The sequence below is a fragment of the Anopheles maculipalpis genome, chromosome X (genome assembly GCF_943734695.1).
Source record: "Anopheles maculipalpis chromosome X, idAnoMacuDA_375_x, whole genome shotgun sequence".
NCBI classification, from domain to species: domain Eukaryota; kingdom Metazoa; phylum Arthropoda; class Insecta; order Diptera; family Culicidae; genus Anopheles; species Anopheles maculipalpis.
The window spans coordinates 12799840-12824296 of record NC_064870.1 but is presented as its reverse complement, the minus strand read 5'-3'; the positions used below and the strand labels follow the sequence as shown (position 1 = coordinate 12824296).

The window sequence follows — 24457 nt, the reverse complement described above, 5'->3', positions numbered from 1 at the left end:
GTCAGTGGCGTTCACAGTTCTGTTGCTGTCGTCTCAGCTGAATGAGATGTTTGATAGTTGCGTACCTTCAGGCGTCAAATTGCAGATACGCAGTGCTGTTGTTACTGCTATATTTATTCAATTGCATGACTTATTGTCGAATCTTATGCACATGCAGTTTGTATATTTTTTCCTCCTTTTGCTTCGTTTTATAAATATTCGTTTGATGGCAATTCGCTTAAAGTTAGGAAGTACTTGAACTTGCGTGCTACTTAAAATGCTCAAATAGTTGAATATATTTAGGCTGTAAAATAAAAAATAAAACGTAATAAAACATTTCTTCGCAAGCAAGAAAGCGAAACATGTGGAGAGTGTGTTTAATTTATGCTACTTTTCAGTCGTATATTGTGTTAAAGTTCGTAACGTATCTAGTATTTATTCGCTCATGCCTTTAGTTGGCTGAGTACGCTTACGGCTAGGAGAAACTAATTTTGACAAGGTTTACTTTCTCCCGAGCTACTTCGTAACCACACCACCACGCACAACACGTTTATTCTAATCAACTCGTTCCCGAGGATTATCTGTAACCATACACTGGGGACTGGGTATTCAATCAGGAAGCGGCCGCATGATAGAGGTGATAGAGGGACGAGCTCAGATGTTGGGCAAAGTTTGCACTGAAAATAAGCTTCTTTCCCAGGTTGCATTTCACACAGGAGTACTGCCTGCACTAGAACGCGCGTATGTTGCTCGCCTGACAATAAGTGTGTGTGCGTGTGTGTGTGTGTATTGGTGTGCAGATAACGAATGCACACCCGTAGCTTTCCAAAGCCTGAGTGCAACTCCCCATTTCGCTCGAAGCTTTCGAAACACTGTGAGTATGTGCGCGAATTAAATCAACAGTAAGTTAGTTCGCGTTTCGGTTCTTGCGCTGCGAGATGCCTACCTTTCAGGCGCACACAAGCGCTCTAACGCACCTGAAGGTGGAATGGTTCGAGGTGTAGCTTTAATTTGATTTGTCATTTCCGGCACTACGGTTTTCTTCCTGCCGGAGCGGGGACTGCTAGCTATTCTGGCGGCTAGCGCTGATTCGATGGCGCTAGCCAATATTGTGCCCTTTGCCAGTACGCCGGGACGACCCACTGGTTTTTTGCTCGTCGACAAAAACGCGAACGCCAAGAGTTAGAAACTTGTGTACTGGTTGAACACGTTCGATAACAAAACAGCAACAAAAAAGTAGGGTTATGGTGAGTAAAAAAAAACACACACACACACACAAAGATTAAAAGGGCAAAAAGTCATACAGTTTTGCCATATTTTTTGTTTGTTTGTAAATTTTGTTTGTGAATATTTTTTCCTCACAACAATATGCCAACGAATGGGCCAAAAACGAAAAAAAAAACTCGCTTCGGTTTTGTACATTTCACGGATAGATTTCAATTTGGGGAATGTTTTATTTAACGTTTAACAGTTGATGTTTGACTCGCGCAACCACTTGCAACTGATATCGAGCGGGTGTGTGTGTGTGTGTTCGCTCTCATTGCAATCTGGAATTTATTTGCAACATGCTGACTATTGTTTTTTTTTACGCTGTTCATCATTTGTGTTGTGTCACATTTGTGTGTGTGTGTGTGTGTGTGTGTGTGTGTGTGTGTGTGTGTGTGTGTGTGTGTGTGTGTGTGTGTGTGTGTGTGTGTGTGTGTGTGTGTGTGTGTGTGTGTGTGTGTGTGTGTGTGTGTGTGTGTGTGTGTGTGTGTGTGTGTGTGTGTGTGTGTGTGTGTGTGTGTGTGTGTGTGTGTGTGTGTGTGTGTGTGTGTGTGTGTGTGTGTGTGTGTGTGTGTGTGTGTGTGTGTGTGTGTGTGTGTGTGTGTGTGTGTGTGTGTGTGTGTGTGTGTGTGTGTGTGTGTGTGTGTGTGTGTGTGTGTGTGTGTGTGTGTGTGTGTGTGTGTGTGTGTGTGTGTGTGTGTGTGTGTGTGTGTGTGTGTGTGTGTGTGTGTGTGTGTGTGTGTGTGTGTGTGTGTGTGTGTGTGTGTGTGTGTGTGTGTGTGTGTGTGTGTGTGTGTGTGAGTGTATGTGAGCATTCGTCCCTTCGGCTTTCTTTATAGTAGAATGATTTTAATTAATCGACATATTTTTGGCTCTAAAACTGAAGCATACAAATATGTACTCTAGTCGGCCCTTCAGGAGTGGTCAGCATTTTTTGTTCGCGAAGAAAAATGTGAAAAATATAGCAATTAAAATAGAACGCAAAATATAAACTACCACAGAATAGAAATGCCCAGAGAGCTAAAATGGAATGTATCTAGATTTATCCATGTAACAAGTAACCAAAGCGAAGCAGCTTGTAATATAGTATTTTGGGGTAATTTTTTTGGAATTTATGTCAATTTTTCTGTCATTGTCACGGTGGATGTCTTCCTTGAACATTTTTAAAATGCGGCAAACGCATTAGATTTGGTTACATTAAACAAAAATAAAAGCCCAATTCTTGAGGCTTGTACAGGGTGGTCAATATATTCGAATACACTTTAAAAACGAGCTCAAACAATTTAAACATAAGATTATATTTATGAGTAATTTTTTCTTGAAACTATGCGTATTTACTATCTTTTTGGCATATTAGATAAGAGCCAGGCCACCTCCCCCCTTTGTACTTTATCACGAGCTTGAGACGTTTCTCAAACAAATCGCACGCGTCACGCACCTGTTCCATCGGCATTTCGTCCCAAATCTTGGAAATAACGTTCTTGAATTGGTCGACTGTGTTCACTTTATACTCGCTTTGTTTGGCCAGCATGTATGACCATACATAGTAATCAAGGGGATTGAGATCCGAGGAACTGGGTGGCCAAGACATCTTATCTAGAAATCCCGTCAAATTCTACAGACACCTCGGTTGGACGACATTCGTCGTGTGGGCCGAAGCGCCGTCTTGTTGGAAAATTTAAAGATCCTTCCCGTAGAGATCCTGAAGTCCCGGAGCCACAACCTTTTCCAGAACCTCGGTTTTGTAGTACGCGGCGTTAATTTTGACGTTTTTTTTTTTCAATGAAAATCAGTAGGAGCTTCCCACGCCTGGATACGGCCCCCAAAACCATCACCTGGTCCCTGGCTGGCCAACATCGGCGCCCACAGTCGATCATTTTGAACATTGTGCGGCTGTTCCAAAACGAAGAGTTTCTCATCGGAAAACACGAACTCCTGACCTGCGTGCCGCGGAAGTATCAATTTGCATTTGTCCATCCTCTTCTTCCTTGCAGCCTCCGTTACTTCATGTACTTTACGTTTCATGTACGGCTTGTACCCTAGGTCCTTCGTTATAATAGTGTGAATCATCCCGATTGACACATACAGGTCAGCAGCAGTCTTCCGGACCGAGCGGGTCATTTTTAGACGGATCCGTTCCCTCACCACCTAGATGACTGCTGGCGGAATATGTCGCCGGGCTGCTCACCTCACACAAACAATTTTACTATAAGAACGCGGTACTGTTTCATCGTGTAGCTGTTAGTGTGTCACATCGTGTGACAGTTAGTCGACACCACAAACTGACAAAAATATTAATACACAGAATACACAGAGTGCACAACTACAACTCGATGAAAAGTTGTATTCGAACTTATTGAACACCCTGTAGTTCTAAGCTAATTTTGTTTTTCTTCAAAAACTGCCCGGCGCATAAATATGGCCTGTACTGTAGATGTTTATTTTGGTTATTTTCCATCGAGTAAAGTAACTTTCCCAACGCTGACAAACCATACTTGGAAAGAGGAAAGCAATATATGACCATACACACCAAAACCATAATCCGGTACAAGTTTTTGTTGTTGGGTTTTTCCTTTTTCTTTTGGTGTATATTTAGTAAGAGAAGAAAAAAGCCTTGAAAAGGTAGAAAACACTTCCCAAAAGTAGATGAACGCCATACAATGAATATATTGGAAAGGGCATAATTTGAGTGAGTGAGTGAGTGAGCAAAAGAAGAAAAAAAAAAAGAAATTGGAAACACTCAAAGCAAACGTAAGGAAAACGAAAAACAAACGGTAAGAAGTACGCCTTCGTTTCGCTTCTTTTATTTTGCTTGAGCGGTCAAAATTTATTGAAATGGTTTGTTTTTTGCTCGCGGTTTCTATGATGTGGGAAAAGATTAAGGGCAGGGAGCGAGGAAGAAGGGGGGGGGGGTGGGAGGTAAGTACGCACGCAAGTCATGAAGACGCTGGGTGTGTCTTTTAACCATAACTCTGGTAAGAGTGGGGGAAATAATGGCGAGGCTGGTGCCGTGGCTCTAAATAAATGAAAAGGGAAGTTTATTTATGGGGTTGAAGTTGTTTCGAGGCTTTTTGGCACACGAGCACACTCACAGGTGCGTTAGCTTGGTGGTAGAGGAAGAGCGTGGCGAAATTTTAGAGCAGGCGGAGCGCAATAAAGGTAAAAGATGAATAAAATGGCTCATATTTAAACGCAAAACGTCAGTGGCAGACGGGCTTAAACTGTCTGCGTCCGACGTTTTGGCGTTTATTATATGAGTGTGCTATATGTGGGTGGGTGGGTTGGGCTGGGTAAAAGATAGAAGCATTTACGTGTGAAAAGAAAAGAACGGGGGAAAACATGCTCACTTACCCGTGGCCTTTTTGGAGAAAATTGGAAAGGCTATCGGAAGGCTTTTTTTTTGTTTTTGTTCCAACGTGAGTGCAGTGGAGGGGAGGAGAGAGGGGGGGGGGGGGAGAGTTGAGCACGAATCGTGAGGGATTCATTTTGCTGCCGGCGTATAAGTGTGGATGAGGGAGTTTAGTGCAATGAATCGTGATCCTTTATGATGAAGTTTGAATCTGCCATTCTGGAAGAATGAAACCCACTGGTGACGCTTGCAGGGTGAGGTGAGGTGGGTGGGGCTGGGGTGTGAGGAGAAGGAAAGTTGAGGCAAAGTTTTTCCACTCGACCAGCTAATCAACTGCGAGCAAACTGTGAACGGAGATCATTTTCACTCCGCCACGACAAGTGACCGGACAACCGTACTGCTGCCATATGCTTTCAAGGGAGGGGGAGGGGGGGGGGGAGGAGTGGGATGGGGGTTAGAGTTTTTCCAATGCTTTTCCACTTTTCCTAGCAGTTGTCCTAGCTCCCTCTCCCTCTCTCTCTCTCTCTCTCTCTCTCTCTCTCTCTCTCTCTCTCTCTCTCTGTATTTTCACTTGTGACAAAGATCATCGAAGGTTCTAGCTTTTGAACCCGCAAGCAAAGTAATGTTGTTCGTTTGCTGTAGGGGTTGAAAAATCGAACAGAGAAGGGGAGAGAGAGAGACCCTAAACACTCGGTGCGAAACCCCCCTCCCCCAACTCTCACCGCTCTTAACCTCAAAAGCGCACATATAAGGAAACCAGCGTGTTGGGGGTTTTTTTTCCTGAAGGACCAACTTTTTTGGCTCATTTTGGTTGCGTCCTGCTGTTGAAGGGAAATTTTTCATGAATGAGCACCTGATACGATACGGCCTTTCCTCTAGCTGCCATGTTCGGAAAGCCCCAAAATGACCATCCGAATGGTTTAACGAAACAAAACAAAAAAAAAATTCGAAGCAAAAACGGCATCGCAAAGTTGTTCGCTCGCAACGAATCAATGACTTTTGCTTTCAACACTTCCGGTTCAGTGGTATGCCGGCGATTTTTTCTCTTCTTTTAGAAAGAAAAGTGAGGAGAGGGAGGGGGGGGGGGTGAGTGTATCAGGGAGGAAAGGTGGGCACACACAACTGCCCAGTGAAGGTTAAAAAAAAGTTGAGCGACAAAAGCGACGAAGCCATCGGCAATATCATTTGCTCGAGTGATTTTGCTTTCGGTGTGCATGTTGCCTAACTTCAGGCGCTGTTATGTGGATGAAGGACAAATATAGCAAGAGAAAAAAATATACTGCCTGGGTAGAAATCAAACTACAAAGAGTTTTCTCGCAAGAACCTGTGCATTTTTGTATGCATTTTAGCGAAGTAAAGTTCTCTTAAGTAAACAGTTAAGCGTGAATAATATAGTATTGAGTAGTGCAATTTTAAATACGGCTGAATGCTCGCCTAATAGTACAAAGCAGCAGCGAACGAATAGTAGTGTTTGATTTCATAAACATTATCTCGGGCAGTTCCTTAAAGCTCTTTCTCTGCATTTGGGCTTATTTCCGTTTCATGCTGTGCAGTGGTCAAGTAGCAGTTGCCGATCAAGTATGTGGAGCCGGGAGCCATCTTTCAACCTTCTACCGTGGTCCTGACGTATGCAAACGGTCCTTTGAAAGTCAAGTTTTGTATCGCAGCATAAGCAAACCTCTGTTGTCAGTTCTGTTGTCAGTGTATGTAGCAATACCGCACTGATACGGGTATGGTCCGACACCTCTTGAAGGTTAACATAGGATCTCCATACCCTACCCCGACTCAATACGTCCACGGCGTACAGAATATCTCTCCATATATCTGAGCTTGGGTACACGGGGAAACCCAACCCCTTGGGAAGGGTTATATGGCTAAATTGAGGGGGGGGGGGTGGGGGGGGTGGGGGGAAAACTAGCGTCTGTTCTCCATGTTAGGGGCGGCTGGATGTCCTTCTGTCCTGGCATCCTACGGGTCTTTAATCAGCTAGGATGCGTAGGCCCTCCGACGAGAGACAGGGGGTTGGGGGAGAGGCCTTGCAAGCCACCTCCAATACAATTGCAACGAAAGGGAACCAACAAATTTCGAATCGGATCAACAGATACAAACCCACGCCACGGAATAAGGATTACGATTGGAAACTCGGGCCATGGAACTGCAGATCCCTCACAGCACCCGGAAGTACCTGCATTCTTTCGGACGAAGTAAGGGCCCGTGGCTTCGGAGTAGTAACACTTCAGTAGGTGCGCTGGAAAGGAGTAACGGAGCGTCCCTACCGCAGTGATTGCATGATCTACCAAAGTGGTGGAGAAAAGCATGAACTCGGTACGGCGTTCCTGGTCAAAGGTGAGATGCGAAAGCGAGTGATCGGGTGGTGGCCGATCAATGAACGGATGTGCATGTTGAGGATCCGCGGAAGGTTCTTCAATCTGAGCATTATCAATGTGCACAGTCCGTACCTTGGAAGCACCGATGACGATAAAGACAGTTTTTATACGCAGTTGGAGAGGGAGTACGACCGCTGCCCACAACACGACGTCAAGATTGTCATCGGAGATTTTAACGCTCAGGTCGGACGGGAGGAGGTATTTAAACCCACGATAGGAAGTTTCAGTGCCCACCAGCTGACGAATGACAACGGGCTTCGGCTCGTGAACTTCGCCTCCTCAAAGTACATGACCATTCGCAGCACCTTCTTCCAGCACACACCTCGTTTCAGTTACACCTGGAGATCACCACAGAAGACATATTCTCAGATTGACCACGTTCTTATCGATGGAATGCACTCGAATCAGATCATTTCCTGGTTATTGTTAAGTTGCGCCAAAAACTCTGCGTCGCCAACAAGCTGCGCTTTCAGCCTACCCCAAGGCTGATGTGGCAAGGGACTTCGCAAATGCGCTTGGGGAAGCGCTGCCGGAGGACACCAACACCGAGATGATGTCCCTCAATGACCACTGGCGTATGGTGAAGCAAGCTATCAACAACACAGCCGATCGAACAATTGGCCCCGTGACACGTAACCAGAGGAAGGAATGGTTTGATGATGGGTGCAGGCGAGCACTATCCGAGAAGAACGCAGCGCGTACCGGCATGCTCCAGCGCGAGACCCGGCAGAACGTGGAACACTACAGACGACTGAGGAGGCAGCAGATCCGGCTCTACCAGGATAAGAAGCGGAGTTTCGAAGAGTCGGACGAGCAACTGATGCAGCAATTATCCCAGTCGGGGGAAACTCGCAAGTTCTATAGGATGTTGAATGCGGCACGGGGCGGTTTTACTCCCATGATTCCTATGTGCCGCAACGAGGAAGGATATATCCTGTCGGACGAGCGAGAGGTGATCAACAGGTGGAAGTGCTACTTCGACAGACACCTTAACGGAGCAGATGCAGGAGACACCGAACTAGGCGCAGGAAGCAGAGGAATGCAGAACTACGACATCCAGCATGACGATGACGAGGTACCCCCGCCATCCCTGGACGAAGTCATCAGTGCCATCAAACAGCTGAAATGCAACAAATCAGCTGGCAGCGATGGGCTGGTGGCCGTACTGTTCAAGATGGGTCCGGAGAGGATTTCCGCCATCATGCATCGGCTGATTGTTAAGATTTGGGATCAGAAAGAACTACCGGGTGAATGGAAACTGGGTGTCGTACACCCGGTGTACAAAAAGGGCGACAGGATGGACTGTGCTAACTTCCGGGCCATCACAGTCCTGAATGCTGCCTATAAGATCCTGTTCCGAATACTCTTCTGCAGACTGGAGCCCCTTGCTACAGATTTCGTCAGAAGCTACCAAGCTGGATTTGTTGGAGGCAAATCAACAACCGATCAAATCTTCACTCTACGGCAGATCCTCCAAAAATGCCGGGATCACCAGATCCCTACACACCACCTGCTCATTGACTTCAAGGCGGCCTACGATACCATAGATCGGACCGAACTATGAAACACCCTGCAGCAGTACGGATTCCCGGGAAGCTTGTACGGCCGTGCAAGGTGAGAGTTTCGAGCATGCTGTCGGAATCGTTCGAATCTCACCTTGGCTTCGCAGATGACAACTGTGGCGGTGTGCGAGGCGTACACCCGACTGAAACGTGAGGCCAATAGAATTGGATTGGACACCCTGCAGGGGATTGAGAATGCGACGAAGGCAAAATACCTGCTTGCCGGAGGCTCTAACCGTGATAGAGCCCGACTCGGAAGCAGAGTATCAGTTGACGGCGACGACGATATTCGAGGTGGTAGAGGAGTTTTGCTACCTTGGTACGATCGTAACTTCGGATAACAACGTAGGCAGCGAAATCCGAAGGCCCATTGTTCAGGAGAATCGTGCCTACTACAGACTCCACAAACTCCTGCGATCCAGAAGACTCCAACAACACACGAAATGCACGATTTACCGCACCTTGATATGTCTGGTAGTCCTCTACGGGTACGAGTCTTGGACTATGCTGACGGAGGACGCCCGGAGGACGTTTGCGGCTGCTGCAGTTACTACTGTGTCTAAAGCAACTGGCACTTTTCTCGCTTTGTCCGCCTATACCTTTAACTGTCATTGCGTACCGATTGTTTACACGGCGCTACTCAATCTGAAGCTCTCTTTTCCCCCTGGCCCTTATGGTATTCCCTCATCAGATGCTAGAAGTCTCTGTTCGTTTCCCTTGTCTGCTCGTCGTTGATCCCCCTCAGTAATTTGGTTCCCCTCTAGCGTGAGAGCTATTACAATGGCAGAGTGGATTCAGTGGACTTTTACTCGCTTTGTCATGCGCAAAGTATATGGCACTTCTGGCTCTGTGTTGCCGTCGTATTCTGTATGATGTCACTTGCTGGGTCTGAAACTCTTAGAATCTTAGAGCCACACATGCCACATGGCGAAACTTACCTTATTGTCTCCCTTTTCCTTAATGCCATTGATGCTCTTTCCTAACTCTTATCCATTAATCTTTATGTCCCCACGCACCGTCTTCGTCCTCGTCCTAACCTTGCGATTGCATCAAGGATATCATCTGTTGGTTGGCGAATGATCTGCTTTCCCTATCTATCACTATCTTCGTCTGATGCTCGTCTTCGTGCACCCTCTTTATCTAGCTCCTCTACCTAACCCATTACTTGGTTCGAATTTAAAAATTTTTGATTTGTTGTAATGTCCACAATTCGTCGAATTTGTTTTATTACAAGTTTATAATTAACGTAAAACAAACCATAAAACTTGCAGCGATAGAGTAGCGAGTCCTTCCCCTATTCTGGATATAGTTTTGAAAATTTTCAAATCTTCAAAATCTAAAATCTTCAAATTAAGCAATCTAGTGCTTGTTGGAGGGCGGTACCCCCTTTCGCTCGCTTGCTCGTTGTTGCTAAGCTACGACGACGACAACGAAGTTCGGTTCGGAGTTTGTTGGGGTGCATCTCGTGCTTGATCGTTACACTAGTTTTCTTTTATATATAGATATTCCAGCTTCCAGTCGTTTTAGCTTTATTTGTTTTTTTTTCTTTTTGGTGCCGGCCGCACTGGTTTTAGGCAAGATATAGCAGCTTCGGTTAAGGCTACTTTGAGAACAAGAAACATTCTATTTATCTAAAAAAAAAGGTGATTATTAATGCCATTTGCCATCTCTTCTCCTGTACGAGTATCGAGGGCATGCTGTGCAAAGTTGTTTAGTCGAGCGCATTGTTTAATCGACTGGCTGCTAAAACATTTCATGCGTATTGCATACCAACAGGCGTATAACGTGAAAAATTTAAATACGAAAATGAATCGGATATTTTCGAATGAAACGCGAAACACACACACATACCCCGTTCGTTTCGGACTTGTTTTGACAGGTCGTGACAGTATGAAAATTCATCCGCCTTAACAGCTCCATCACAACTGGCCGTGCCTGTTCCGTATTTTTACAAAAAAATTCTAGAATCTTTAATTTAATCTTCTTCAAAATGGCTGAACCCCCAGTTTTTTTCATCACGGTAAAAGGTTCAGCCTCAAACATACGCGAGTACATGAGTGAGTATTTTGGCAGAGAGAAAAACAATGGAAACAATGTTGCTGATTTTGTTACGTTTTGCGTTCTTAAATAGAGTACAGCATCCATTCGATCTTGTTTCTACGGGGCGTACATCCGGGCAGCGACTTCGTAACGGAGATTTACAACGGGGTACCATTTATGGTTTCACGCAATGCAGGCAATCATTTCATCGACGAGGATCTAAGCTACATCCAAGGTAAACAACACACACACTTTTACCCACTGGTGTTAGCTGCCCTGCCGGCAAACACTTATGGTCTGTTTTTCTGATTATTTGTAGATGCAATAATGGATCCTTTCCATCACGCATCACGTAACATCACGTATGTGTTTAGCCTCGAAACGATGGCGAGGGATGCAGAATTAGAGCGGTGGGAATTCCAAATTATGCCCCAGTTCGATGACAATGCCGGTGAGGGCAAAGAGAATCCATCCACTTCCACAATATCGGAAGATCAGATACAGATAGAGATACTGGACATTATGCGACAGATTCTTGAGGTGGTCACTGAAACTTCTAATTAAAGCTGCATACGAAGGGAGACGTCCCTCCTCATCTCTGTGGCTAAATTATTGTATGCCAAATTTCCTGAATCTTAAATTTGCTAGCTCCTAGCCTAGTATGTTCTCCTCGTATTACACTAAATCTTATCGCTATCCAGACAAATAATTAAATTAGTTTGTTGAACATAATTAAATCAAATAAAGAATTAAAATTTTTTGTGTTTTTTTAATAAGGCATAAAAAGAAAAAGAAGACGAAGCCTAGTTATAGATGATGCATTTTTTTATCATTCTTAGTACTTTATTTGAACATACGTGAATTTTCTTTTGTTTCATACGACCCTGTGGGAACAAAGACGAGATCGATGATTAATATTTTATTATTTTTACAATTAATTATGACGGTACAATGGTGTATTGTCAACACCCGCTTGTGATGATTAAATTATGGTGAACATAATGATAAGGCATTTTCTCCTTATTCTTTGCCTTATTCCGGGCATACTATCGTCCGGTTGGTGACGATCACAGACGACATTGGAATCACGGCACATACATAAAAACGGATCAGAGGCGCCAAATCGGGTACGGCGATCCTCTACGACGAGCATCGATTTTGCGCGGAGCGATCTCGGCGGGATGAGTTGATCCGGTTGACCAGGAGTCCCGCAATGAACAGCCTCCGGACGTTTTTAGGTTCGCTGGTTTAGCGACGCGCTAAACCATCGTAGCAGCGCACATCTTGCAGCGTAGTCCATTTTCACGCTCCAGAAGCGTTGGGCGAACAGGGGTCTGTTTACACCAGGACTGGAACGTGCCCAGAGTGGCTTGAAGGCGGAGTTGGTCTGACCGGTAGTGAATCGGTAGGAAGAGCTTAGCGTCGTCCGCGTACAGTAGGTGTCTGTTTGGAGGAAGCACACGAGTTACGTCATTGACAAAGATGATGAACAAAAGCTGCGTTGCGTCGCGACACATGGAATCCCACTTTCACACAGTATGATCGACCGGCAAGGTATGAGCGCATCCAGCCCAGCGTCTGAACGGGTAGACCAAGCTTTTGGAGCTTGGCGAGCAGCAAGGAGTGTGGCACGCTGTCAAAGGCAGCTTTGATTCGACATTCGTTCTGTGGCAGAGGCTAACGAATTCAACCAGGTTGGTGGTAGTTGAGCGCTTAGGGACAAATCCATGTTGACCAATGCTGATGTAATACGAGGCAGCAGCGAGAAGAGGTTCGTACATGAGTAGCTCGAAATTCTTAGCACAGGCACAAAGCAAGGTTACTTCTGGGTCTCAAGCAACTGGTCCTTGCCTCGCGTAGTTCAATACCTTTGACTTTCATTGCATCCCTTTGAGTATACCGATTGTTCACACGACGCTACTCAATCTGAAGCTCTCTTTTTCGTCTGGTTCTAATAGTATTCCCTCATCTATCTCAGAGGGGGATCTTTCTATAAGCGGACTGTGTGGCGGACATGTGGTGCTTGAAGTCTCTGTTTTTTTCCTAATCTGCTCATCGCTGGAATATGCATGAGTAATTTAGTCCCCCTCTAGCGTGGGAGCTATAGCAATGGTGGAGCGAATTCAGAGGACTTTGGCATGCGCGATGTGTTTGGCACATCCGGCTCAGCGTTACCGTTGTATTCTGTACGTTGTCACTTGCTGGATCTGGAGCCCTTATAATCTTGCCGCACCCATGCTCCTTAAAGCAATTCATGCTATTTACTTATTCTCATCCGTTAATCTTTATGTCCCCTCGCGATTGCATCAAGGATTTATCTTCTTTTGGTGCATATGAATCTATTTTGAGAGCGATAAGTTTTGTTTTGTCCGGGATAAGGCAAACGACAGGGAGGAAATGTCTTGTGGCATTTTTGTAAATTTCTGTTTATAACATAGTCATCACAAGCGATGTTGACAATAGGGCGCAAGCCGTCATACTTTAAAAAAGTGTTTTTTTTTAATTCTTATACAAATCTCTTTGACTTATACATTTCTCTTTTTTTCTTCTGTGCTTGGCTTCGTGCATCTTCACTATCTAGCTCCTCTCGCTGACCCCTTGGTCGAGTTTAAAAATTTTGATCTAATTGATTTGTTCTAATTTTTTTAAATATTTTTTTATTTGTTTGGTTTATTGTTTATTTTAAGCAGCTTAAAAACTAGTTTACAAAAGTAAAGTGGGTTGCATAAAGGGACGACGTACAAGTTTTTCAAAGAACATTTCAGGATATTTTCATCAAACACATCATTGTTGTTTCCAACAACGTGGATGCTGTAGTTTGCAAACAAACGTAAGATTGGAATCCTCTTACTTATGCTACTTAACTTAAAATAGTTTAAAAGAGGGAAGGGAAGTTGAGGTTGTGGTTTGGGACGATGGCTTCCATAGCCTGCATCAGTATGCTCCAAGCACTAGATACCCTAGCGCACAGGGCAAAGCAGGACTGAGCGGACTGAAGGAGCCCGATTCATCCTGTCGAGCAGTAGCCCGCGTAGCACCTTGTTGTGCACCAACAAATACAGCATCGAACGATGCTCGGATAAAAGTCCGTAGCTGGTGACGAACTCTAATAATGCTATAGTCCAGAATGTTGATAATTAACGTAAAACAAATCATAAATCTTGCAACGATAGAGTAGCGCATCCTTCCCGTTTGAGCTTCTGGATATAATTATGAAGTCCTCTATCAAGCAATCTAGTAGTCGATGTTGAAATTCTTTATTGTATAAATTGTGCAAATGAGAATACGAAAAGTGTCCCGATGAACATTTTCGACTGTTGCTTCTCTTATCAATAATCATACTTATACAAACCCTAACCCAAATTGGTAAATGGTATGGAACGTGCCAATCCATAGAGAAGGCCCTGTAGTAATATGCCTGGTAGGTTTTCAAAAAAGGGTCCTGGTTCGTGGTAACAAATTGTTGTGGTATCTCTTCAATCCCTCCTCTTTCTGCCGTTTTGTGAATAATCACAGAAATTCTCATCACATTCCCTCCTATATGTCCTTTGGAGCTCCGAAATATGTGACCTTTTTCGCTTACATTAAGCTCGTTTGTTTGCGGCTGCTGCAGTTACTACTGTGTCTCAAGCAACTGGCCCTTTTCTCGCTTTGTCTGCCTATACCTTTAACTGCCATTTTGCGTACCGATTGTTCACACGGCGCTACTCAATCTGAAGCTCTCTTTTTCCCCTGGCCCTTATGGTATTCCCTCATCAGATGCTAGAAGTCTCTGTTCGTTTCCCTAGTCTGTTCATCGTTGGTCCCCCTCAGTAATTTGGTTCCCCTCTAGCGTGAGAGCTATTACAATGGCAGAGTGGATTCAGTGGACTTTTACTCGCTTTGTCATGCGCAAAGTATATGGCACTTCTGGCTCTGTGTTGCCGTCGTATTCTGTATGATGTCACTTGATGTCACTGTAGCAGCTTCGCGTTAGGCTGCTTTGGAAACAGGAAACATTCTATTTATCTTAAAAAAAGGTGATTATAAATGCCATTTGCCATCTCTTCTCCTGTACGAGTATCGAGGGCATGCTGTGCAAAGTTGTTTAGTCGAGCGCATTGTTTAATCGACTGGCTGCTAAAACATTTCATGCGTATTGCATACCAACAGGCGTATAACGTGAAAAATTTAAATACGAAAATGAATCGGATATTTTCGAATGAAACGCGAAACACACACACATACCCCGTTCGTTTCGGACTTGTTTTGACAGGTCGTGACAGTATGAAAATTCATCCGCCTTAACAGCTCCATCACAACTGGCCGTGCCTGTTCCGTATTTTTACAAAAAAAATTCTAGAATCTTTAATTTAATCTTCTTCAAAATGGCTGAACCCCCAGTTCATTCCATCAAGGTACAATGTTCAGCCTCAAACATACACGAGTACCTGAGTGAGTATTTTGGCAGGGAGAAAAACAATGGCAACAATGTTGCTGATTTTGTTACGTTTTGCGTTCTTAAATAGAGTACAGCATCCATACGCTTTTTTTTCTACGGGGCATACAAGAGCCAACCGAATACCGAACGGAGAATTACAACGGGGTACCGGTGTTGGTTCCGCGCAATAACGACTGCAATACTTACATCGACAAGGATTTAAAGAAAATCCAAGGTAAACAACACACGCACTTTTACCCACTGGTGTTAGCTGCCCTGCCGGCAAACACTTAAGGTCTGTTTTTCTGATTATTTGTAGGTTTAATAATGAAAAGGAGAGTCAGCAAGTTTATCTTTTGCTTCAAAGTTTCTGATGAGGCAGGAGAATTGGAGCGGTGGGAATTCGAAATTATGCCCCAGTTCGAGGACAATGCCGATGAGGGCAAAGGGGAGGCGTCCACTTCCACAAATTCGCAAGCAAAGATACGGAGAGAGATACTGGACTTTATGCGACAGATTTTTGAGACGATCACTGCAGCTGCGAATTAAAGCTGCATACGAAGGGAGACGTCCCTCCTCATCTCTGTGGCTAAATTATTGTATGCCAAATTTCCTGAATCTTAAATTTGCTAGCTCCTAGCCTAGTATGTTCTCCTCGTATTACACTAAATCTTATCGCTATCCAGACAAATAATTAAATTAGTTTGTTGAACATAATTAAATCAAATAAATAATTAAAATTTTTTGTGTTTTTTTAATAAGGCATAAAAAGAAAAAGAAGACGAAGCCTAGTTATAGATGATGCATTTTTTTATCATTCTTAGTACTTTATTTGAACATACGTGAATTTTCTTTTGTTTCATACGACCCTGTGGGAACAAAGACGAGATCGATGATTAATATTTTATTATTTTTACAATTAATTATGACGGTACAATGGTGTATTGTCAACACCCGCTTGTGATGATTAAATTATGGTGAACATAATGATAAGGCATTTTCTCCTTATTCTTTGCCTTATTCCGGGCATACTATCGTCCGGTTGGTGACGATCACAGACGACATTGAATTCACGGCTTTTGGATATAATTAAGAAGTCCTTTTTCAAGCAATCTAGTACTCGTTGGAGACAGGTACTCCCGCCATGCACTCCTTCCTTTTTTCGCTTGGCTTAGCCTGCTCACTCTGTTGCTTAGATACGACGAAGACGATGTTCGGTTAGGGGTTGGTTCGGGTGCGTCACGCACTCGGGTATTATCCTTACGTTCTTTTGTATTTAGAAGATGGATGGAAGGCTATACTGTGTGTGCCAAAAATTGAACAAGCAAGAACAAAAAATAAATAAATGAGAATGGTTTTAATACGCTTGATGTTATGCCATTTTTAATATTATATTATTAAGCAATTGTGACGAAAATGGGTGATCATGGCAACAAAATCAAAAACACCAATCGATAATACAGTAAAATAATCGTGCCACCAGTCAAGGAAAACAACATCAAAAATACTTAATTATCAGGCGCTACAACCGCTTTGCAGTCTTGGCCTGCCGCAGCAGAGTTCAGAACCGCTCACGATCCCGCGCCGTCGTCCGCCAATCCTTTATCCCGGCCTTGATGGCGGATGATTCCACGCCATCCTCCCACCTTAATCTGGGCCTACCACGCCTCCTCTGCCCGTGTGGACGGCTTAAATGGACTTTCTGAGCTGGGTCGTTCGGTACCATGCGTACAGCTCGTCGTTGTACCGGTTTCTCCATTGACCTTTCACACATACGGGGCCAACGATCCTTCTGAGCATCTTTCTCTCGAACGCGGCTAAGAGGGCTTCGTCTGTTTTGGGCAGGGTCCATGTCTCAGAAGCGTATGTGAGTACTGAGACTATAAAGGTACGATGCAGTCCCAGCTTCGACAGTCGCGACATGTTGTTTGAGGTATGATGTTTCCTCAGGATGTAGAATGGCTGATGGTGCCACCATCAATTTGGTCTTTGCCTCGTTAATCTGCCACCCGAGGTTTTCTGCCACCTGCTTGATCCTTTGGTAGGCCTCTCCTAACTGGGAGAGCCTCAGACCAATGATGTCTATATCATCAGCGTATGCAAGGATCTGGGTCTCATCACCTTCGAGTCACGGATGGCCCTCTCTAGCGCCAAGTTGAATAGGAGACAGGCGAGTCCATCTCCCTGACGCAGACCTTTGGTGGTAGCAAAGGACCCTGAGAGTTTTCCATCCACTTTCACCTGATATGTGACGTTGGTCATGGTCATTCTAACAAGCCTGATCAGTTTGGCCGGGATTCCAAAAGAGCTCATGGCCTCGTAGAGTTTTACCTTGGCTATGCTGAAATCTATGAAGTGATGGTACGTATTCAACTGCTCTTCAGCCATTTTCTTCAAGATTTGCCGCATGGTGAAGATCTGGTCAGTGGTAGATTTTCCGTCACGGAATCCTCTTTGATAGTTTCCAACTATCTGTTCAACGAATGGGACAAGCTTACCCTGAAGGATTGGGGAGAGTATTTTGTAGGCGGTATTCAACACCGTAATACCCCTATAGTTGTTGCAGTCCAACATATCTCCCTTGTTGTACATAAAAAATACAACAAGAAAATGTTGGTTTATTAATCGTAAAAGAATTAGATGCAACAAAAGACAGCAACAGCCGAACAAGCGATGGCACATCAGCGATCAGGCACAAGGTGTTCCTTTTTTATTCTAATTGAAAGAAAACAAAAACTCTTTTCTACACAATCTCAGGAAAGCAAGCATACGCATCCCGGCTACTAGACTAAAAACACCTTACCTTCACACTGTTTATATTATCGTTGTTGTGTTTCTGTGGCCCAAACATGTGACACGGAAAGGACGTACATTTCTTCGCCGAGCGTAACAAAAGCTCGATGGTCCACTGGTTGTGACGACATTCAGGCGTCGATATTCGGTCGGGCGGGTGTTTTGCAGCTGTGTAATCGTTACCGATTATTAGCACAGAGCTTTTTACCCATGGCCGTCCTCCCTTTTTTCCGTTGGTTGATGTTTTTAATTCCTGTTCCACTTTTCCAATTACACTCGTTTTCGCTCACTAACGCTCACGCTTTCGATAGTGTGTGCTTCCCTCACCTGTCCATGTTCGTGTGTGTCTGTGTGCGTAGGGAGGAGGGGGGAGGGGGGGGGTGAGGAGGGAATCTTCTTCTTCTGCCGACCAGAATAGTTCTTTCCAGAAAGACAAAATTGTCAGAAATGGATTCGGTTTACCGCAAAATGTGACCGAAAAAGCTTGAAAACAGCACGAATACGCTCACCCGGTACGTGTCCCTGTTGTTTACCCCGCTTTCTTGCATTTTCCTGTTAGCTCGCCACACTCCTTCTTTCCCCGTTTGCAACCACTGCTCCCAAGGCCAACGAACGAACGTAGCCAGTTGCCGTCGCCAATTCGCCTGTTTCCATGTTGCCATGTTTTTGCACAAACCTGGACCTGATGTTTGTTTTTGACTTTCGACTGCTCTCGGAGCTAGGCAGACCGCACCGCACCGACCAAAAAAGGGAGTTGGGGGAAGGAGAAGGCAACAAAAAAAAAAAATGTCGAAATGGTCTGTACGTGCAGTGTTATGGAGCACAGTTTTCCGTCCACGGGTTTTGCCAGCGTGTCCAGTCCAGGACGGGCAGCATCCCGGCAGGAGCCATTTTGTGCTATCGTTCTGGTTAATTTCGATGACGAGCACGCTGTATACGTGAGCATGTCAGTGTATGTCTGTGTGAGGTTTCCTCCCTCCCAAAAATGCTGAAGTGACGATGGCTGGCTCCTAAGCGTCCCGGATGCGGATTTTCCGGACGGAAACGGCTTCGAGATGCATTCGATGTATGCATGTGTCTCTCTGTGTGTAGATATTGTGTGACGGAATATTGGTCCGTGGTCGGTATCGTCCTGCTTATGGTACAAATTGAAGGAGTAGTTGTCCCATACCGTCAGCCGATAAGTAGCCCGATAAAATGCCAACATTTGGACCATTTCTCGGAGTCGGGCGATCCAGCAGCCATCGAAAGAGCAGCATAGTGATGCTAAATGCATCACTATCGAGCACGAGGTACGAGGGTTGGAAAATCTAATTTATGTTCCCAGCGGGACCTCCCATTCGGGACCATCGCACGGGCTTGTTATTGTCGGGAAATGCACTTTGAACGTACCCCGCGCATCACGTAGGCTTAGGTTAGCGGGTTTACAAACTGCAAGTTCAATGTTTCGTTTTCGGTGATGCGCGTTGTCCCAGAAATGAGATTAGTTTGTTGCAGGTGGTGAGAAAAGTTGTGCGCTCTTCTTGTTTTTTTCTTGCGGTCTCTTTCTGTGTGATGACACTGGTCAGCTGAACAAAGGACTGGTCGGTCTGGAAAGCTAACACTTTGTCGTTTGGTGAGTGTATCGTTCCTATCAGAGTGGATTGGTGTCATTAGGAATCTCTGATGAGCTCAGAATATATACGGTATTAGTTACTGAGGAATCATACTTTATTTATTGATACTTTAGACGATTATGTCACGCCGCATTGACAAAAGAGACACATCAGCGACTAATTTTGATGGATGAAAACAAAAAACTGCAAAGGGCAGAGAGTTCTGCATTGGAGATGCAGCGATTTTGTTGCACTTACTTGAATACTTGGGTATGACCTCGTGCTTCTTCTTGCTCTGCTCAGGGTTCAGCACGTCACGCAGATATTGCCAGGTATGGGCAGGCGGTGGTAGTAGCTTCATACAAAATCTGTACAAGGGGTACAAGTCTGCAGAAGAGTATTTGGGGCAGGAAATTATAGGCTGCTTTCAGGACTGTGATCGCCCGGAAGATAGCACAGTCCAGCCAGAGTCCCTTTCTGGACCCTAGCCGATCAATTATTTCAACACATTAGGGATAGAAGCTTGGCCAAAACATTTTATTAAGGTGAGGTCTTTTGAGGCTGCTGAGGTCTCTTGAGAGGCTCTTTGACCTACTACGAGTCCACCTTACGCTTAGATAGTGCTAACAAGAACCAGACCGATGTTCAACATGATCAATAGGGCCAGGCCGTTCTCTGTCTCTTCTTGGCTTAACAACCTCTAAGGTCACGCCGGCCTTAGAATGACTTTTACTAGACTCGCCGCCACCACGTTGTTAGATAGTCAGTCCTCTTTATGGGAACACGAGTCAGAATCAAATTTGAGCCCCGGTCCCGCCGTTTAAGGACCGGGCTATCGGGTACACCACTGGGCCGCCCCCAAGGCCGTTCTATTTTTAGTTATTTATCTCCAAAATGACGACTCTTTCCAAATTTCTCATGGCATTTCCTCCTTGGATTTTACCTTATCCCGGACACATTCGGTTAATCAGGCTATCGTATTCTATAGGATTAAAAAAGGGGTTACTCATAAGTTTCTACTACATTTGAATTTGATACTTGATATTTGCAATATCAGTGTTCGGCCCTCAGTTAGTGTGAAGCGGCACTTACATTTTAGATCACTGCTCAATCAATTGTTTGTTCTATAGTCGCCTAAAACTGATGCAATCTGCATTACTCAGGGTGCTATTATTATTGTTATTTATTTATTTGTTTATTTTATTTATAATTAATTATGACGTTCCAGTGCCGCATTGTCAACACCGCTTGTGTTGAATAAGTTTTATAATCATATTGATAAGACATTTCCTCCTTATTCTTTGCCTTATCCCGGGCATACTCGGCTATATTATTGTTATTGTTATTAATATTATTATTATTTTCATAATAATAATTATTATTATAATTAATAGTATTATTATTATTATTATTATTATTATTATTATTATTATTATTATTATTATTATTATTATTATTATTATTATTATTATTATTATTATTATTATTATTATTATTATTATTATTATTGTTATTATTGTTATTATTATTATTATTATTATTATTATTATTATTATTATTATTATTATTATTATTATTATTATTATTATTATTATTATTATTATTATTATTATTATTATTATTATTATTATTATTATTATTATTATTATTATTATTATTATTATTATTATTATTATTACATTTATTGCTATTTTTATTGCTATTGTTATTATTATTATATTTACTATTATTATTGTTATTATATTTATTATTATTATTATTATTATTATTATTATTATTATCATTATTTTTATTATTATTATAATTATTATTTTAATTTAATCAATTCATATTTTCTTTTTCTATTTATTTATTTATTTATTTATTTTATCGGACATGTAAGTGTCTTACTAACTAGCAGACTGATAACGTAACGAGACGAATTGAAAAATGTTGGACGCATACGTAGACGCTCACGAAATGCAGATTGAGACATACCAAATTCATATATGTTGAAGTTTATATTAAATACGGTACACATTGCGTTCACAGGGTCCGATTGACCAAAAGTAGTCTTGAAGCGAGCAGCCCATATTATGTCTCGCAGCCTTAGACTCCTAGAGGGCGCAAAAAAGTTAACGGAGCTAAGGAGAACTGGAGTATCTATTTCGTTGCCGATCAAACCAGCTACAGCCATACACTGAGCTGTCGAACGACGAACTGGTTGGAGTCCCAAGAGAAGAACATCGAGTGTGATAGTCTGGGCATCGATCGTAGGGTCTCCATGGGATGAGTCTAATGGCAAATTGCGTAGCTTTTAGTTGTATTGTGTCTGTGTGCTGGCTCCAGATGCGTGCTGTGGGGCACCACACAACACTTGCACAACACTCTAAGCCTGATCGAAATAGGGAACAGAAGAGCGTTTTAATAGTAGTAGGGTCGCGAAACTCCTTTGTCATACGAAATACAATGCCTTGCATCTGATTACCACGGTTAATTAGATTTGTCATGTGAGGTCTCTAAAGCTGAGTTGTTTGTCAAGAAGAATCCCTAAGTCTCTAAAACATTCAGGACGTTGAAGTAAACTATTGTCAATGTTGTAGTCAAATAGGATAATAGAACTGCATCTCGAAAAGGACGTTACTTGACATTTATCGACGGACAATGACAATGCATATCTACGGCACCATAAACTAATAACATCAATCGCAAGTTGTAACCGAGCATAGTCTCCACTATCTTTCACCATGGTGAACAGCTTGACATAATTCGCATACATCAGCACGTTAAAATCAGCAAGTAGTATTGGAGCATCACTGATGTAGAATAGGAACAACAGCGGGCCCCGAGGATGCTGTCTTGTGGAACGCCAGAGTTGCTGGTGTAGGCACGTGACACACTATCCCCAAGCTTAATACTATATGATCGATCAGATAGATAGAAATTGATCCATTTGACCATACTATTGTCAAAACCTAGCTTCTGTAATTTTGCCACAAGAATAGGATGAGACACCGAATCAAAAGCCACCTTCAGGTCAGTATGGATGGCATCAACCTGGTACTCGGAGTCTCGATTTCTCTTGCAGAAATTGACGAGATCAAATAGATTTTCGGACGTAGAACGTTTTGGTACGAATCCATGTTGAGCAGGGCATAAGTAAGGCTTTGCAGCAGCAGGCATTAGGAATCTCTGGTACAACGCAAGAAGGTTTCCTCGTGCAAGTTGAGAATCTGATCTCTATTTAAAAAGACTTCTCACAATATTTATAATCTTTTCCTAGTTTCACATGCGTCATTCACTGCCAACGATTGAAAAACGATAAAACACCAACCAGCGTCAGTGGCATTGATGATTGCAGCGCGGGAAAATTAAAAAAATAAAATCAGAAACTCTGTAAGAGAGAGAGAGAGAGAGAGAGAGAGAGAGAGAGAGAGAGAGTGGAGGGGGGGGGGGGGGTAAGTCAGTTCAAAATTACGCTTCGTCGCAAGTCGCTGAGCAAGCGCTTAATGAACTGCTTTTGCTCATTTACTAATTGCTGCCGGGGGTTTTGGGTGGTCCCTTTTTTCCTTTGCTTGCTTGCTATTGCGAAACCGAAAAGTTGTTGCCTCAAATGCCCGCTCGTTCAGCAATCGCCTCCAACGTTGTCCGCGAGTGCTAAAACTTTAATCGTAACAAATGAAGTCAGCGTGAGTTGCCGGAAATTGATCGAACGTAACTAATCATTCGCATGGCTGCTGGACGTGTTTTGGGGATGTGGCCAATTTTTTTTTCCGGTTGTGCTCGTCTAAAGAAAATTATTTTGGAGCCAGATTCATGTGCTTTCAAAATAAATACAACTAATCTTCAAACCGTCAGAAAGCGGTACATTTTAAGGTTCTGTTTTAGTTCTTGAAATTTATTATCACCTTATTCATTTGCTTTGCGTGTTCATTTATAGCCACCAAACAGTAACAAGAAATAGGAACTGATCGATTCGAGCTCTGCCGAGAGGCGTGCAGTTTGGTTGAACTTTTTTCTACCAAGTTTCCTGTTTTCGAGTGTACGTTCTTACAATAACTTGCACCGTAGAATCTCCATAGTCACGGTACGGATTTTAATTTCGTCGTTTTTTGGCACATTTAAGCAGAAACTAGATGATAGAAAAAGGAAGGGAGAATTAGTTGAGATTTTGTTGTCGTGATGGTGGAAGCATTCGAAATCTTTGTAGTTAGGGTTAGGGCATATTGAAGCAAAAATGTTTGAAAAGCGTAAACTTACTCGTGGAAAAGCAAAGTGTAATATTAACGATGTTTGTGTTTGTGTTAAATATTCGTGATTGTATTATAAAAAATGATTGGAATTTAAGATACTGGATTTGCTTTGAGAATTTTTTGCATCTGTAGTTGAATATGTCATGTCTGGTGTGGGTCATTGCAATGATATAATGGAATTTTGCATAAATTTAGGAGTTAAATGTCCTAAAAATGTCTCCTGCATACATGACTCTTTCACAACAGACTCGCCATATTCCACAATCTATTTGAAGCATGCTCTTGAGCTATTTAACCGTTCTATCAGGTACAACAATGCTTGCCTTGTGTATGCTTTAATACTTCCAAATTTCTATCACCACATATGCGAACAAATTAACGAACGTAACTTTTCAACAGAATTGGTGCTTGAATACCGAACCATTCCTTACTGACATTGGGCTTTTCCTTTCTTTACAGTGGGGCTTTTACCGGGAACCATCGAGACCGAGCAACAATCAAAAGCGTGACGTTACGCCACCAGAAAGCAGCGATCAAGTTTCGTGCGTGAAAACAAATCAGGTGATTAAGAAGAAGCTACTTAACTCGTAAGAAGAGCAAGAAAAGCAAGCCTTACAACAATCCCCATACAGGGTACAATCACCGATTAAGGTCTGCTTATCGTAACGTAAGCATCACGTCAGTACACTCATTGATCCATCCAAATCCATCGCTAATCGCGTGTGAGCATTGTGAATATTGCGGGAGGTGTTGGTTCGTTTTTTTTTTGTGTGTTTGTTGTTGCCGTTGCTGCTCCCGTTGGGTTCTCATCGTTTCGTAAGGACCAACCAGTGT

General features: G+C 43.3%; 2 protein-coding genes across 2 annotated transcripts; one reads left to right on the top strand and one right to left on the bottom strand.

Annotated features, from left to right (window-relative positions):
• Positions 1-10533: 10533 nt before the first annotated feature.
• On the top strand, positions 10534-11147 carry LOC126563546 (uncharacterized). The gene is made up of 3 exons (XM_050220195.1): positions 10534-10600; positions 10675-10818; positions 10903-11147. The coding sequence occupies exons 1-3, from the start codon at positions 10534-10536 to the stop codon at positions 11145-11147; spliced, it is 456 nt and encodes a 151-aa protein (XP_050076152.1).
• A 9651-nt stretch (positions 11148-20798) lies between these two features.
• Positions 20799-21056, bottom strand: LOC126561794 (GATA zinc finger domain-containing protein 15-like; the record flags this gene model as incomplete). The annotated part of the gene is made up of 1 exon (XM_050218116.1): positions 20799-21056. A coding segment is annotated over one exon (258 nt), but the record flags the coding sequence as incomplete, so codon positions are not given.
• Positions 21057-24457: the final 3401 nt, after the last annotated feature.